Source organism: Trachypithecus francoisi, unplaced genomic scaffold (assembly GCF_009764315.1).
Source record: "Trachypithecus francoisi isolate TF-2019V2 unplaced genomic scaffold, Tfra_2.0 Lachesis_group14, whole genome shotgun sequence".
Lineage (NCBI taxonomy): Eukaryota > Metazoa > Chordata > Mammalia > Primates > Cercopithecidae > Trachypithecus > Trachypithecus francoisi.
The window spans coordinates 62,319,237-62,337,103 of NW_022681459.1; the positions used below are offsets into that span (position 1 = coordinate 62,319,237).

At 40.6% G+C, this 17,867-nt stretch overlaps 1 protein-coding gene across 2 annotated transcripts in view; it reads left to right on the forward strand.

Annotated features, from left to right (window-relative positions):
* Nucleotides 1-6,776, forward strand: part of ENTHD1 (ENTH domain containing 1) — a 152,084-nt gene extending 145,308 nt beyond the window's left edge. For both annotated transcript variants that reach the window (XM_033233888.1, XM_033233889.1), the window contains exon 7: nt 5,531-6,776. In XM_033233888.1, coding sequence (XP_033089779.1) covers nt 5,531-6,135 — 605 coding nt within the window. In that variant the 3' untranslated portion in view covers nt 6,136-6,776. The remainder of the gene's footprint in view (nt 1-5,530) is intronic.
* The last annotated feature ends 11,091 nt before the right edge of the window (nt 6,777-17,867 follow it).

A 17,867-nucleotide genomic window follows, 5' to 3' on the forward strand; every position in this document is an offset into this window, starting at 1 on the left:
TAACTGGTCCAATATTATTTATGAGTGTAATAAGTTAAAGTTAACACATCAGCATTTGCAATAATTTTATCAGTGCTATCTTCAAGCAAGCCCAACATTAATTGGTGTGCATATATCACACAATGAGATTTTAAAATACAACAATTTATTGTAGCTTATTTCCGTTCTGCTGAGTAGACTGTGTGAATGTTAACAAGAGACCCAAATAACTTCTGTAGTGAGCCTGGGCAGGAGAACTAAATGGGCAGTGAGGATGCACCCTGAAGAGCAGCTTGAAGTGTGTGTACAGCTGTGGAGTGTTTGGAAACAAAAGTAAATTGGTATGCGGCAATTACAGATGAAGTGGCTTTTTATAAGCAAAAGCATCATGTAGCCTATGACTCAAAGCTGAAAAACTGTAAACAATGATAAGCGATTTCATCAGCAGTTGTAGTCATAAGGCAAAAGAAAGGTGGCTAAATAGTAGAAAGCAGTGGGTCCCAGACTTCAGCATGCCTCAGAAACACCTGGCAGCTTGTTACAACTTAGTTTTCTGGGCCCAACCCCCCAGTTTCTGATTTAGTAGATCTGGGACCCAAGAAATTCATTACTGACAAATTCCCAGGTGATGCTACTGCAGTCACATTTTGAGAACCACCAGCATCAAGTTAAATACCAGGTTTTTAGTCATAGCATGTACGTGTGACTAACCTAACTGCATATCTTTAAATATATAAGATAACGTGGGGGCCAGGCGCAGTGGCTCACACCTGTAATCCCAGAACTTTGGGAGGCCGAGACGGGCAGATCACGAGGTCAGGAGATTGAGACCATCCTGGCTAACTCGGTGAAACCCCATCTCTACAAAAAATACAAAATAAAAATTAGCCAGGCGTGGTGGCGGGTCCCTGTAATCCCAGCTGCTTGGGAGGCTGAGGCAGGAGTATGGTGGGAACCCGGGAGGCGGAGCTTGTAGTGAGCTGAGATTGTGCCATTGCACTCCAGCCTGGGCAACAGAGCAAGACTCTGTCTCAAAAATAAATAAATAAATAAAAATAAATAAATAACATGATAGTAATATTTGACTCAAATATTATTTCCCTCTTGGCCTACTTAAAGTGTTTCTTATTTTATTCTTTCTGACTAGAGGGAGCTCAAATTCTATTTCTAGAATCTTTTCTTAGTACTTTAACAGATATGTTTTAAGTCCTAGAATCCTTTTTTTTTTTTTTTTGGAGACAGGATCTCACCCTTTTGCCCAGGTTGGAGTGCCTTGGCATGACCACAGCTTACTGCAGTCTCAAACTGTCAGGCTTAGGTGATCCTCCCACTTTAGTCTCCCAAGTAGGTGGGACCACAGGTACACGCCAACATGCCCAGCTAATTTTTGTACTTTTTGTAGAGAAGGGTTTTCGCCATGTTGCTCAGGCTGTTCTCAAATTCCTGGGCCCAAGCTATCCTCCCACCTCGACCTCCCAAAGTGCAGGGATTACAGGTGTGAGCCACCATGCCCAGCCAAGCCCTTGAATCTCATCAAGAATAGATAAGTTCTGTAAAGTGATGCACCGATCTTGCCTCAAATATCCCTACCAAATGGTTATTCAGGCTGTGCATGAGCTCTGAGCATCACTCCACCATTATTATTTTCGTGTGTGAAGAACCATGACAATGAGAAAGTTTTTTTGTTTTTTTTTTTATTAATTGGGCTAAAATCTGTTTTCTGTAAGTTCTACCTATTGATCCCAGTTCTAGCTCCTGCAAACTATGAGTAATGGAAGGTATTATTATTAAGGTTTTCTGATTGTCTTAAAATAATTAGATATAGCCTCTCATCCTTCTACCATCTCTTTTTGGGTAAAGATTAGTATATCCATCAACCATTTCTTATAGATAAGATGTCAAGTCTCCTCACTGTCCTGGTTACCTGCCTTCTAAATTTGATACTCAAAATTTAACATAATTCTGTAATACAGTAAAAATAATTCTAATGTAATAGAATTGTGTGGAAATATAGAATTGTGATTAAGATCATATTCTATGACATCAGAGAACTTGAATTTGACCCATCTTTGACCTTTTCTAGCCTTGTGGTCTTGGGATTTTTAGCCTCTTTCAGATTCCTTTGCCTCATATTTAAAACGGGGTTATAAAACCTACTCCATCTGGTGCTAAACAAAGAGAATTTAAAAACAACTATTTGAGGGGGCCAGGCACAGTGGCTCACAGAGGTAGTCCCAGCTTTGGGAGGCTGAGGAGTGAGGATCACTTGAGGCCAGGAGTTTGAGACCAGCCTGGCCAATGTAGCAAGACCCCTTCTCTACAAAAAATTAAAGAAAAGAGCCAGGCATTGGTGGCCCACACGTGTAGTCTTAGCTACTAGGAAGGCTGAGGCGGGAGGGTCGCTTGAGCCCAGGTTGAGGCTGCAGTGAGTCACGACTGTACCACTGCACTCCAGTCTGGGTGACAGAGCAAGGTCCTGTCTCTAAAAAAAGAAAAAAGAAAAAAAAAACAAAAAACAGGCATTTGAAAAGTAGTTAAGTCCTTAGGTGAACAATTACCATGAATACCCACCTACCTCTGCAACCTGTGGCAGAGCCTGAAGATTTGTTTTCTGGAGAGGGCAGATGGAAGGTCTCTGAAATGAGAGATGCTAGGTAGAGTTACAAGTGTGGGCACTGTCACCAAAACCACAGATTATGTGATGATATGTAAACCAGATGCTGAATGCTGCAGCCCCCTCCCCCTGCTGGCCTCCCAGCACCCTGGTAACTAGACCTTTACCCTCTAGGTAGGAGACAGGACAACTTTTCTCCTAGAACCTCGCTGGCCTAGAGGAAAGAACTAAAGATAATGACATTAGTGGTTCCCCAACAAATAACTATTCACTGAAGCTCAAAGTTGACAAGTGTCATGCACACACTCAAAGTTCCTTTCACCTTTTAATCCTTAAGCATAAGCAGACAGCAAGGAGTACCAAACATCTGAAAAAAAACTTCTAATATAAAACATTGAAACAAAAACAAAGAAAAATAATTTTGAGGAAACATACACTGTGAGGGGAAAGGAAAACTTTTTCAAAAGCTTATTATTATCCTGAAAGAAATAAGAGAATACAGTATATGAAACAAGAACAAGACATTACAGCCGGGCGCGGTGGCTCAAGCCTGTAATCCCAGCACTTTGGGAGGCCGAGGCGGGCGGATCACGAGGTCAGGAGATCGAGACCATCCTGGCTAACACGGTGAAACCCCGTCTCTACTAAAAACGTACAAAAAACTAGCCGGGCGAGGTGGCGGGCGCCTGTAGTCCCAGCTACTCGGGAGGCGGAGGCAGGAGAATGGCGTGAACCCGGGAGGCGGAGTTTGCAGTGAGCTGAGATCCGGCCACTGCACTCCAGCCTGGGAGACGGAGCGAGACTCCACCTCAAAAAAAAAAAAAAAAAAAAAAAAAAGAACAAGACATTACAAAAAGAATTTCTGAAAACCAAAAAAAAAAAAAAAAAAAAAGAGCTCTTGAAAATTTAAAAATAAAATAGCAGAAATATAAGAAATCAATGAGAGGATTGGAAACTAAAGTTGATAAAATCTACATGGAAGTAAAGCAAAAAGACGGAGGTAGGGAAAATGGGAAAGAAAAGTAAGAAAATTAGAAGACTAGTCCAAGAGATCTAACATCTGACAAGAGGAGGTTCTGAAAGAGACAACAGAGAAAACACAGAGGAGAAAGTAAGTGATTAAATCATTTAGAATAATTTTCTGGAACTGAAGGAAATAGGTTGCCGGATTGAATTGACCTCAGTGAATGAAAATAGTCTCACTTCAGGGCACATCACCGAGAAGCTTCCAAACCCTCTGAAACAAAGAGGAAATTCTGTAATACTTCAGAGACAAAACAGGTTACATGCAATGAGTAAGAATTCGAATGGCTCCAACCCCTGAACAGCAATACTAGAAACAAGAAAACAGTGAAATGTGGCCTTCAAAATTCTGAAAGAAGGATTTCTGACCTAGAATTCTTTATCTAGCCAAACTATCGTTAAGCCTAAAAGTAGAGTATAGACATTTTCAGACATGCAGGTTCTCAGAACATTTACTTCTCATGGCTGTCATGGTTAACGTGCCCACCACCATCTTTCTACCTTTTCAATCCAAAGATAGACTGTCTCGATGAGCCTGACCTAGATTCCTAAGTGTTCTTGGCTTTTCTTGACCATGTGCTGATGAAGTTCCTGCTTCCCTTTTCATGTCCCTGCTGCTGCATCAGCTGAGAATATATTTCATCCCCCAAAAAGTTTTGTGATTGGAATTTTTCCTGAGAACTGGAGATGGGCCATGGAAAGCTTTGAAACAAAAAACAGAAGCTGCCTGTCCTGGCCATAGTTTTTACAGGAGGTCCAATTTAGTGTAGAAGGGACCTGAATATGTAAAGCAAAATAAAATAATATAGAAAAATAAGCCATGTGTTCTCATTAGTAAGCATCAATTTCCCTCTTCTGTGACTTACAATGAAACTTTTTTTAAGTAGCAGGTTCAGAGTTCATTGCAAAGAGTTTAGAACTGGATTCCACCAATTTGTATCACATATCATAAGTGAATGTACATAGACATTCCAGGAAGAAGAGAAAAAAGTTCCATGTTTAAGAAAGCTTACAAAACACTTAAATAAATGACTGAAGATTTCTCAGAACTTTAAATGCACTGATGGACATTGTTAATCTCCTTTTGGGAAGCACAGTATACAATTGCCCAGTTGTATTGACTATGAAGCCTGTTTTTACAAAACATCTTCTAACATCTGAAGGAACACAGTGTTTCTCAGAAAAGTTTGGGAAATAATGATTTAGAATGAAGTGTAGGAGATTTAATGTGATTTTGCCTAAAGGGAAGTAAAAACTTTCCCAAATCTGTAATTTTATGAAAAAAAAAAAAAAGGCTTAGAATGCTTTTTACTTCACTTATAGTTTCTTGGTGAGAAAAAAAATGATTATATACATGTGCTAAAGTGTTCTAGATCTCAGATGTGTTGGACTTCAGTGTTGATTATATTTCACTATAGAGAGAAAAATATTTATTTCACTAACTTTTGGGTACTTGTAGTTGGTAGTTCATTTTGCCATAATAATCTCCACAGGAAAAAAATTTTAAAAGTTGAAGGAATCTGTCACAGGTTTCTCACACTTTCTACTTTAAATACCAACTTAAAATGCTGGCAGTCAGTAGAATGGGGTTTAATACTTTTCTGCTCTCTCTGATTAAGTTTAGTGTAAAAATATGTTGGGCAGGGTTTGAGTCAAGATGAGTCAAGATGAATATTGATAATTCTATTTTAGTTTCATTTCCATGGTATTATTGATATATAATACATCTGTAGAGTTTCTTAGTTTCCTGCTTTGGGTTTTTTTAAGCTTATTATGAATAGTTAACATTTAAAATTCTAAGCAGTTTATTTATGTTGAGCCCTTCCAGATAGGCTTTTACATTATAAAATTATTTTAGCTATTACTCTCATTTGTATGTTGCATAAATCTTTTTCTCTCATTTACACATTTTAGTTTCAACTGCCTCTGAGGGAGCATCTTCCTTTTCTCCTTTATCCATGTCATCTCCTGATTTAGCCTCTCCAGAGAAGTCAGCTCATCTCTCATCCCCCATTCTGGCCGGACCTTCCTTCTGGACTTTGTCCCATCAACAGTTGTCTTCTACCTCCTTTAAAGAGGAAGATAAGACAAGCAAGCTGCATCACTCCTTTGCTTCTAGGGGCCCAATGTCTTCTGATGCAGAGGAAAATGATAGCCTCAATCTACTGGGAATTCTTCCAAATAACTCTGACTCTGCTAAAAAGAATATAAGTCATATTTCTAGTAGGCACTGGGGAGAGTTTTCCACCCAAAATGTAGACCAGTTCATATCTCTGTCCTGCTCTGGTTTTCAGTCAACCAGAGACTTCCCCAGGGAACCTGAAGCAGAGAATTCCATTAGTGTTCTTTTAAGGCAGGTAAAATGTGCGATCACTAGATTACATGAAGATCTGAGCACAGTGATCCAAGAACTTAATGTCATCAATAACCACCTGATGAGCATGAGTCTGAATAGTTCACAAATAAGCCAGTCCTCGCAGGCCCCCCAGTCTTCTGAGGGGAGCTCAGATCAGATCTAATCATCACAGTATCTATTTTTGATAGAACTCATGCGGTTCCACTTCCCCAAGACTTAAGTTAATATTGTATAAATTCATATTACTATGGCAAAAAAAAGGGGATGGTTTAATTTTTCCTTGTCAGGTTTATTAACAAGTATCTTTCAAACTAATAATTTCATTTGGGTGGTTTATTTTTAAAAGGGAAAGATGTCACCTTTGATAATTTCAGATTTGGATATTAGTTCATTTGAAACAGAAGAGAATTTCATTCTTTGATGCTCTGTACCTCAAATGGGTTAAGTATTAGTGAAAATTGTGGTAAGACCTCAAACTGCAAATGACTATTCAAGAGCTTTTGCATAAGGAGGCAGAAAGAAGCTCTTTACCTTTCAACTGTATGGAGCTTATTAACAAGCCTCTGAGGTGACCTAGGAGGATCGAGCTTGGGGTATACATTTCACATGTTCTTTTGCAAGTTTTAGGTTCTGCAAACCAAGGGCCAGAAATGTTTTCTTTCTTCCAGAGGCTAGTGTTGGGAGTTAAATGGAAACAAGTAGGACATGGAGCAAATGTTTTTACTGTCTATGTATATTGCAAAGTGAATTCAAATCCATCCTTTTATTCTATTTTAGAAAATAAATTTGATATTTTTCATCTTATGTGTATCTTTTTAATTCATTAAGACTGCCTTTCAAATAGAAATGTCTCCGTTCTTTATGGGCAAAACAATCCAATTTGGGGATTACGGGCCAGTGATTCCCAACCCTGCTGCACACAGGAATCACCACAGAAACTTTTTTGCTGTTATTGTTTTATATTTGTCTGAGAGAATAGTGTAATGGGCTCCATGTGCCCACCACTCAGTTTCAACAATTACCAACTCAAGGCTAAAATAATCCTGATTATTTTGAAGACATACGAAACATTTTTAAAATATACTAATGCCAGGGTCCTGCTCCCAGACAAATTGAAACTGGTTTTCGTCATGCAGACTGGATTAGGAGATAAAGGAATTGTCAGTGAAAGGACTTTAAAGCTGGAGGAATTTGGCGTGACTGAAGAATGGCAAGAAGGCTGGTGTGGCTGGAGTGAAGTGAGCAAACGGGAGAGTAGACAGAGATCAAGGTCATGGAGCAAAGATGACAGATGACATAGGTTCTTGAAAACTACTGTTAGAGACTGGGCGTGGTGGCTCACATCTGTAATCCCAGCACTTGGGGAGTCCAAGGCAGGTGGAACACGAAGTCAGAAGTTCAAGACCTGCCTGGGCAAGATGGTGAAATCCCATCTCTACTAAAAATACAAAAAAAAAAATTAGCCGGGCATGGTGGCGGGCACCTGTAATCCCAGCTACTCGGGAGGCTGAGACAGAGAATCGCTTGAACTCAGGAGGCGGAGGTTGCAGTGAGCCGAGATCACGCCACCACCCTCCAGCCACTGGGCAACACAGGGAGAATCCATCTCAAAAAAAAAAAAACAAAAACAAACATTGTTTGAGATTTTGGCTTCTACTCTGTGAAAATAAAAATTAGGATGGAGTTTAGGATATAAAATGATATGTGACCTTTGATTCTTTTTTTTTTTTTTTTTTTTTTTTTTTTGAGACACAGTCTTGCTTTGTCACCCAGGCTGGAGTGCAGTGGCGCAATCTTGGCTCACTGCAGCCTCCACCTCCCAAGTTCAAGCAATTCTCCTGCCTCAGCCTCCTGAGTAGCTGCATTACAGGTGCCCACCACCATACCCAGCTAATTTCTGTATTTTTAGTAGAGACAGGGTTTCACCATGGGCAGGATGGTCTCAATCTCTTGACCACGTGATCCACCCACCTTGACCCCCCAAAGTGCTAGGATTACAGGCGAGAGCCACTGCACCTGGCAACTTTGATTCTAAATGATTGCTCTTGCTTTGGCAGGAGAACTGGTACAAGGACATGAGGTGAGGCAGGTAAACCACTTAGGAGGCTGTTGCAGGTATCCAGATGAGAACTGATGATGGCTCAAAGCAGGGAGGGCATAGTGAGGGTGAGTGAGAAGTTATTAGTTCAGGGATTCACTAATGGTTTGGACAAAATATTTATAAGAGAAAGAAGAGTCAATAACAAATTCAAAGTATTGGACCAAGCAACTGAAATTCAAGATGACATTGCCATCAACTGAGGTGAGGAAGGCTGTAGGTAGAGAAAATTTAGAGACATTCAATTCTGGATGTGTTAATTTCAATTATCTGTTAGATAGCCAAGTAGGCACCTGGATGTGAAAGTCGAGTTTGCGAGGGAGTCTACATTGGAACGGAGGCAGGCAGTTAGAATTTGGTGGTAATTTAAAACTATGAGAAGAAATGAAATGACCAATGGACTAAGCGTGATCATGGAGAGAAGTCGAAGGCCTGAGCCCTAGGCCATTATAACAAAGAGATTAAGAAAAAGTTGGAGAGCCAATGAAGGAAACTGAGAACAAGCCATCACTCAGGTAGAATTAAATAATAGCATGTTGTGTTTGGAAACCAAGAGTATACAGTTGTACACTGAATATATGCCCTTTACATAGATTCACCAATTGTTAACATTTTGCCATGTTCACCTTATCTCCCTCTGTTGCTAAACATGTTTATATATGCATTATATCGATAGAGAGACATGTTTTACTGAACTATGTGAAGGTAAGTTGCAGACATTTCGATACTTCACAACACTTATGGTGAACATACTAATTATATGATCAAGGGTAATTATTATCCAACTTACCTTCCAGTTAACCATTTCTCTCTTCAGCTATGTCTAGTCCATTGTCAAATCATCCATCGGGTTTTAATTAGGTCATTATATTTTTTATTTCTAGAATTCTACTTGGTTCTTTTAAAATTTGCTATAGCCAACAGACACATGAAAAAATGCTCATAATCACTGGCCATCAGAGAAATGCAAATCAAAACCACAGTGAGATACCATCTCACACCAGTTAGAATGGCGATCATTAAAAAGTCAGGAAACAACAGGTGCTGGAGAGGATGTGGAGAAATAGGAACACTTTTACACTGTTGGTGGGACTGTACCTAGTTCAACCATGGTGGAAGACAGTGTGGCGATTCCTCAAGGATCTAGAACTAGAAATACCATTTGACCCAGCCATCCCATTACTGGGTATATACCCAAAGAATTATAAATCATGCTGCTACAAAGACACATGCACACGTACGTTTATTGCGGCACTATTCACAATAGCAAAGACCTGGAACCAACCCAAATGTCTGTCAATGACAGACTGGATTAAGAAAATGTGGCACATATACACCATGGAATACTATGCAACCATAGAAAGGATGAGTTCATGTCCTTTGTAGGGACATGGACGAAGCTGGAATCCATCATTCTCAGTAAACTATCGCAAGTACATAAAACCAAACACCACATGTTCTCACTCATAGGTGGGAATTGAATGAGAACACTTGGACACAGGAAGCGGAACATCGCACACCGGGGCCTATCGTGGGGTTGGGGGAGCGGGGAGGGATAGCATTAGGAGATATACCTAATGTAAATGACGAGTTAATGGGTGCAGCACACCAACATGGCACATGTATACATATGTAACAAACCTGCACTTGTGCACATGTACCCTAGAACTTAAAGTATAATTTTAAAAATAGAAATTATGAAAGAAAATATACAACTTGTTATCATTTTGAAAATAAATATCATGTATTTTATATACATGGAAAATGTTAATATTGGTTGCCATTGGTGGTAAGATTGTGAAAAATTACTTCTTTCTTTACACTTACCTATATTTTCTAATGCATTAAAAACTTTGGGTTCTCAAAAAATAAAAATTAAAAAAACATAAAATAAAATTTGCTATAGTTTTATAAGTCAATGTTTATTGCAGATATTTTCAAATATATCTTTACTATTAAGAATATTAACCAAACTAGTATAGAATTCTTAGTGGTAAGAATATTAGGCTGAGCATGGTGGTTCATGCCTGTAACCCCAGCACTTTGGGAGGCCGAGGTGGGAGGGTCACTTGAGCCTAGGAGTTCGAGAGCAGCCTGGGAAACACAGCTAGACTGTGTCTCTGCAAAAAATAGAAAATTTATCCAGTCATGGTGGCATGTGCCTGTGGTCCCACCTACACACGAGGTTGAGATGGAAGGATTGTTTGGGCCTGGGAGGTTGAGGTGGCAGTGAGCTGTGATCGCACCGCTGCACTCAAGCCTGGGTGACAGAGTGAAACCCTGTCCAAAAAAAAAAAAAAAAAGAATATTAAGTAAGCTAGATAGTGTTCTTACCAGCAAACTAGTAATAATCATTTAATATATGCATTTAAGATTATAAATAGCTTAAATGTATAGCTGCATCCCACAAAGCCCTTAAAGTTGAAATATAATTCACGTACCGTAAAATTTACCTTTTTTTTTTTAATTTACCTTTTTAAGGTGTATAATTCAGTGATTTCTAGTGTATTCACAAGGTTGCACAGCCATCACCACACCATTATCTTTTTTTTTTTTTTTTTGAGACGGAGTCTCCCTCTGTCGCCCAGGCTGGAGTGCAGTGGCTGGATCTCAGCTCACTGCAAGCTCCGCCTCCCGGGTTTATGCCATTCTCCTGCCTCCGCCTCCCGAGTAGCTGGGACTACAGGCGCCCACCACCTCGCCCGGCTAGTTTTTTGTATTTTTTTGTAGAGATGGGGTTTCACCGTGTTAGCCAGGATGGTCTCAATCTCCTGACCTCGCAATCCACCCGTCTCAGCCTCCCAAAGTGCTGGGATTACAGGCTTGAGCCACCGCGCCCGGCCTCCATCACCATTATCTAATTCCAGACCATTTTCATCGTCACAAAAAGGTACCTCATCCCCATTAGCAGCTGCTCCCCATACCCGCCTCCTCCAAGCCCCAGCAACCATTCATTTACTGTCTGCTTCCATGAATCTGCCTACTTTGGCTATGTGATACAAATGGAATTATATAATACAGCATTTTGTGTTTGACTTCATAGCATAATTTTTTGAGATTCATTCATGTTTTAGCATGTAGCTGGCATTCTTTTTGTGGCGGAGTAACATCCATTGTATGGATATACCACGTTCTGTTTATCCAGTCTTCAGTTGGTGAACATTTGGGTTGTTTACACTATTTGGCTATTGTGAATAATGGTGCTGTGAACATCTGTGTGAATGTGTTTCACTTCTCTTGGGCATATACCTAGAAGTGGAGTTGCTGAGTCATATGGTAACTCTTATGTTTATTTTGCTGAAGAACTGCCAAACTCTTTTCCAAAGTGGCTGTACCATTTTACCATGAGTTTTGGTATGCAGTATTTTCACTGTCTTTTGGCTCCAAATATATTATAATTCCTATTATGAAGAAATAGAGAGGTATACTTCCTAATTTCCATGCATACTGATAAACTAATAACAACAAAAGTTAGTTCTTATTTTTTGTCAATTTGATATCTCTGCTGTTTTGTGCTCATGGTGTTGTATTTCCTTGTGTGCTTGATTATCTTTGACTATGTGCTGGTCATGATACTTGAAAAAATATTTGTATAAATAATACAAGAACCTGCTTTTTATTCCTGCCAAGTGCCTGGTGTACTGCCACACAGGTTAAGTCAATGAAGGTCATGGCTTAAAGTTCTCTAGAATACGTAGGTTAATCCCAGACTTAAATTCCTCATAAGAGTTGGTTTATCTCCAATTCATTCTCACTGCATAGCTATTAGATTTCCCTTTATTGTAAGGAGCATCTCATGTTAGACTTCCCACCTTTATGAAGGTGATTTCTGTTCTTTCACCATCAAAATGGAGGTTGGAATTTGTTGGACTCAGCAAATGCCTTTAGGGAAGAGTGGCTTCTGTGATCATTTACCTATCAGGTGCCTGAGTACCTACTATTTGTAAGGCTCGGTACCAGGCCCTTAGAATACAAAAGGGAATGCAGATAAACTTCTTTATAAAATAAAATAAGAGTTAAATATGAATACATCTTCCATGGGCTTTCTCCATACATCTGGGAGATCTGCCAGTGGATTCCTAGGGAGTTACTACTGGGATGCAGCATCCCCTTTTTGTACTGGCTGTAAAATTTCTTAGCTGTACATTGCTAAGAGTGGAGAAGGAAAAAACCTCCAGAGACAACCTTTCCTCCCTCCCCATCCCCCTAACCAAAAGGTGCTGCATTGGATATCTTGAATACTCAGAGAAATCCCAGAAATAACTGAGGCAGCCAAAACTATCCCTTTAAGAAACTACCTTCCTTGCTGTGACCTCACTACATGCACATGGTAACCTCAGATATTAACTAGATTTTAGAGAGCTCGTATATTTTAATGCAACCATGCAAACATTTGTTAATTAATATAATTAACAAGCACTTATTTGAGCCTCTATTTAGCCAATTCCATTAAATGAAGAGAACAAAGTTGGCTTAAATTAAGAGTGGCTGTATTCTGATTGACTTGGTAATTATCTTAGATTAAAAATACTTCATTAGATGTTATTCTCTTAAGTACTTTGGAACTTGAGGATCCTATTTTATAAGGCAGTTATAAAGATATTTTACAGTTTGCTTACTGTCGAATTACTGATGTGTTCATTCTTTAGATACATATTATGCACCTATGATGAGTAGGCAGTTTGCTAGACACTGGGACACCATAGTGGGCAGGACGGGTGTGCTCACTGCCTTCAGAGCTAGTTCAGTGGAGACACAGACAGCTAAGTGGGTAGTTACTGGCAATGTGTAGGTCCTATAAATTTGTGAGCACAGCGTGGTGTGGCAGAGCCTGATAAAGCGTGACAACCAACTCCAATTGGGGCCTCAGGGGATGCTGCGTGAAGGAAATGAAGTCCAAATGGAATCCTGAAGGATAACCAGGATTCAGTCCAGCAAAATGAGTTAGGGGAGAGAGCTTTCTAGGCAGAGAGGACAGCATGTTCAAAAGCTGGGGGCAAGAGAGAACTTGATGAGCTTGAATACAGGATGGACAAAACTAGTGGTGCGTGAGAAATTTGAATCGCCGTAGTTTCAGATTTTATGCAGTGACCCAGTAGGTGATGGTTAGGTGACCTGTGCAGACTGAATAAAAGAAAAAGACTGAGTGACAATTAAATGGATCATATTGAAAATAGAGTGTCGTGGCCGGGCGTGGTGGCTCAAGCCTGTAATCCCAGCACTTTGGGAGGCCGAGACGGGCGGATCACGAGGTCAGGAGATCGAGACCATCCTGGCTAACCCAGTGAAACCCCGTCTCTACTAAAAAAATACAAAAAACTAGCCGGGCGAGGTGGCGGGTGCCTGTAGTCCCAGCTACTCGGGAGGCTGAGGCAGGAGAATAGCGTAAACCCGGGAGGCGGAGTTTGCAGTGACCTGAGATCCGGCCACTGCACTCCAGCCTGGGCAACAGAGGGAGACTCCGTCTCAAAAAAAAAAAAAAAAAGAAAAAGAAAAGAAAAAAGAAAATAGAATGTCAGAGAAATCTGAAGACTAAAGAGTTTCCAAAATCCATTCCAAATGAGTTCATTGTGACAATGGTTTGCCCTGAATATGCAAGGAGCTCTTCCTTTTGTGTGCTTTCATTTTAAAGAGAAAGGGAATACTGAGAACTGGGTGAATCAGTTCCATATTCAATATACTGGGGACTGGTTTTCTAGGTTTTACTTTATTTTTAATAGAGTAGATTCTGAGATGTGATAAAAAGGGTTTAGAGGTGTAGATCTGAGAGATTTTTATTTCTCACAGAACACCAAGTAACTTGAGGAGGCCAAGCATGTTATTGTGAAGCCAGAAGATATGTGCCACCTTTTATCAGCAGGCAGGCTTAGAAAAGAGAAAATTGGCTCAGAAGAAACTCGGTTTTCAAGATGATTTTGTTTGGTAATTTTGAATTCTGTTTTCTCACTGACGGTGCAGAAAGTTCTCAAAGCTATGGTAATTATTGCAGAACGATGGCTTCAGGCATTTGCAGCTATTCAAACAGTAAAATTCCATTATAACATACCACCGTCTACGTGTTCACTTGGGCTGCAGTTGAGAACTTGTCCCCTATACTGTATACTACATCTTTCTTGTAACACAGAACTCCTATAGCATGGAGGAGGAGACATCCTAGAACTTGAATCACAGAGGGCAAAGATAAAGGAGTATTATTGCATTATGTATAGCAGATGCCACATGGTCAGGCCAAATCATTAAAGTACCGCCCGTACATTTTTTGGTCCAATATCCTGTTGGGTCTGTGCAGAGTTCTTAAACAGTTACACAGTCAGAAATTGGATAAATTATACTTCCTTCACATTTCTGTTCTTGTATCATGGTTTAACTGAAAAGCTTTCAGCACATCATAAAGGTGGTAAAAGCAATGTTGATCAGTATATATCAGCTTGTCTGTTGATAAGGTGAGCATTTTTTATTACTATCACTGATTAAATCAACCATCAATAAAATTAGCAAATCATCAGTCCATATTGCTGCTGAGGTGACAATGTATGAGAAGTCTACTTCGTTTTTATGTTTTGGTTCATCTCACAGGTTATTATTCATAAAGATTGTTCTGATTCTAATTCTGAATCTAGTAAGATGAGTCCCCCGATAGAGTATTTGGGATTTAGAATGCATTCTAATTGATTTAGCAAAAGCCTCTTGGACAGAATTAGAAGTCTAAGCTTTTGGTAGCCTGGAAAATCTACCCCTTCAAAATAAAAGACATGGACTTACACAGATGAACAGAAAGGCCATTCTAGGTGGAGAGACCGGCAGGTCCAGCAAAGGTGAGACGTGAGTGTGTCCGTCCACGCCTGCTGCAGGCCACAGGCAGCCAGACTGCCACCCAGGGATGGTGTCTGTGGGAGATGCTTTCTGAGTTCCAAAGGATGGATGGACAGCTTGGAGACATTCTTACTTTTCAATTTCATTAATACTCTGAATGCAGCCTCTGCTCTAGGTGCTTAAGATGCATTCGTTAATAAGATATTTTTTAAAGCCCTGCCCTTGTGGAGCTTGCATTCTCGTGGACAGGAGAGAGACAATCCACAGTAAACACAATAAATAAGGGAGTTATGTAGCATATTATTAGCAACAAACATGTGCCATGAAGATACCAGAGCTGGGAAGGGATAGAAAGGGCTGGGCGACTGGAGGAGGCTTACAGTTTGGTAACACTTGGGCAAAGACTAAAGAAGGTAAAGAGTTTGCCATAAGGATCTCTGGGATGTACATTCCAGGTGGGGGGTACAGCTAGTGCAAAGGCCCTGCTTATAGCTGAGATATTCACAGACTAGCAGGTGGCCAGCATGTGTGGAATGGGATGTGGCAGGAGAGGACGGCAGAGAGGTAAGGGGGTGGGGGCTTCTAGGCCACCATAAGGCCTATGGTCCCACCCTGCGAGAAAGGGCGTATTGGAGTTTTTGAGCAGAAGCATGATGAGCTCTGTGGAGTGTTTCAAAGGCTCCTACTGGCTCTTGTGTTGAGAACGGACTGCAGAGGCCAAGGCAGGACAGGGAGGGCGATTAGGAGACTGCTGGGTGCATACTATGTGCCATGCATTATTTTAAAAGTACTTCACATGTATTAACCCACTCAGTCCCCACCACAATCCTTTGAGGTAGGGACTACTATTATACCTATTTTGTTTTATTATACCTACTTTATAGGTATAATAGCGCCTTTAAAGGAAATTGAGGCACAGAGAGTCTAAGCAACTTGCCTGCGGTCACCCAGCTACTAAGTGGCGAAGTTGGGATTCAGATTCAGAGGCCACCCTCTTAGCCACAACAAGGCATGAGAAAGAGCACACACTGGAAGAATTTCTCACGTATAGGTTCAAAGGGATTGAACAAATGGATGGCGGGGCTGGATGAGAATCTTGGATTCTATTTCTGGATTACACATGTACTACTTTGGACAGATGAATTATTTTGTTCAGTTCCTAACAGAATGTGCCTAATAGCTATCAATCCCTGAAGCAGGTATCAGTGCCAGGATTATCATTAACAAGATTATCGAGTTATCTAAATGTCGTGAAAGAATCATCTGTGTAATTGTATCTGTGTAGCATTTTGTAGATATCAAAGCACTTTTGCACACATTTTCTGTTTTCAACCTCACAACAAATCATGAGCTCATTATCTTCCTCCCAGCCTCTCCTCTGCTTTTCTCTTTCTGGTAATGGCACCAGTAGCTCCAGACGCCACTTGGGTCTTTCCTCTTCCTCTCTCCCCAACATCCAGTTCCTGGGCCCTGTTGGTCTGTTCTGTCTTCTCTGGGTCTCATTCCTGCCCCCTCTGGACCACTCACCTGGCCATCACCCTAGGTTAGGCAAATAGTGACCTCACTCCTTTCTACTTCTAGTCCTTTCCCACCATGCTGCATATTACCACTGGCAATGCTCTTGACCTCTCACCACCAAACAGACCTCCCTCGAGCAACCAGCAAGCCAAGGCCGTGGCTTGACATAAGCTAGAGGCAGTAGGGTGAAAGAGGAGAGATGGAAAAAAGTTGACAGGCATAAGAGAAGTGGAAAAGGTTCCAGGACTCAGAAATTGGTTAAAAATGGAGGGTGGTCCATCAAAAAGTAGGCAAATGATATGAACAGACACATCTCAAAAGAAGACATTTATGCAGTCAACAAACATATGAAAAAAAGCTCATCATCGCTGGTCATTAGAGAAACGCAAATCAAAACCACTATGAGATACCATCTCATGCCAGCCAGAATGGCAATTATTAAAAAGTCGGGAAACAACAGATGCTGGGGAGGCTGTGGAGAAATAGAAATGCTTTTACACTGTTGTTGAGAGTGTAAATTACTTCAGCCATTAGGGAAGACAGTATGGTGATTCCTCAAGGATCTAGAACCAGAAATACCATTTGACCCAGCCATCCCATTACTGGGTATATACCCAAAGGATTATAAATTATTCTACTATAAAGACACATGCACACGTATGTTTACTGCAGCACTATTTACAACAGCAAAGACTTGGAACCAACCCAAATGCTCATCAATGATACACTGGATAAAGAAAATGTGGCACATATACACCATGGAATATTATACAGCCATAAAAAAGAATGAGATCATGTCCTTTGCAGGGACATGGATGAAGCTGGAAACCATCATTCTCAGCACACGAATACGGGAACAGAAAACCAACCACCACCTGTTCTCACTCATAAGTGGGAATTCAACAACGAAAACACATGGACGTGGAGAGGGAAACATCACACACTGGGGCCTGTTGGGGGGTGTGGGGGGGGGGCAAGGGGAGGGAGAGCATCAGGACAAATACCTAATGCTTGCGGGGCTTAAAATCTAGATGACGGGTTGATGGGTGCAGCAAACCACCATGGCACATGTACACCTATGTAACAAACCTGCACGTTCTGCACATGTATCTCAGAACTTAAGATTAAAAAAAAAGAAAAAAACCTTAAAAAAATAAAAATAAATGTTAAAAATGGGGTTGAAGCAAGCCAGGTGCAGTGGGGCCTGTAGTTTTAGCTACTCTGGAGACTGAAGCAGGAAGATTGCTTGAGCCCAGGAGTTCAAGGCCACCCTGGACCACATAGTGAGATTGTATCTCTAAATAGGGATGAGCTCCAAAATTCCGGTTTAATAATAATAATACTAGTTGACACTTAATGAACACTAACCACGTCGTGAGCATGTTGTAATCCTCTTAACGACCCTACCAGGAAGGTAGGATGTATATGAGAAAACAGAGATCGTTTAGATCGTCACATTGTATATG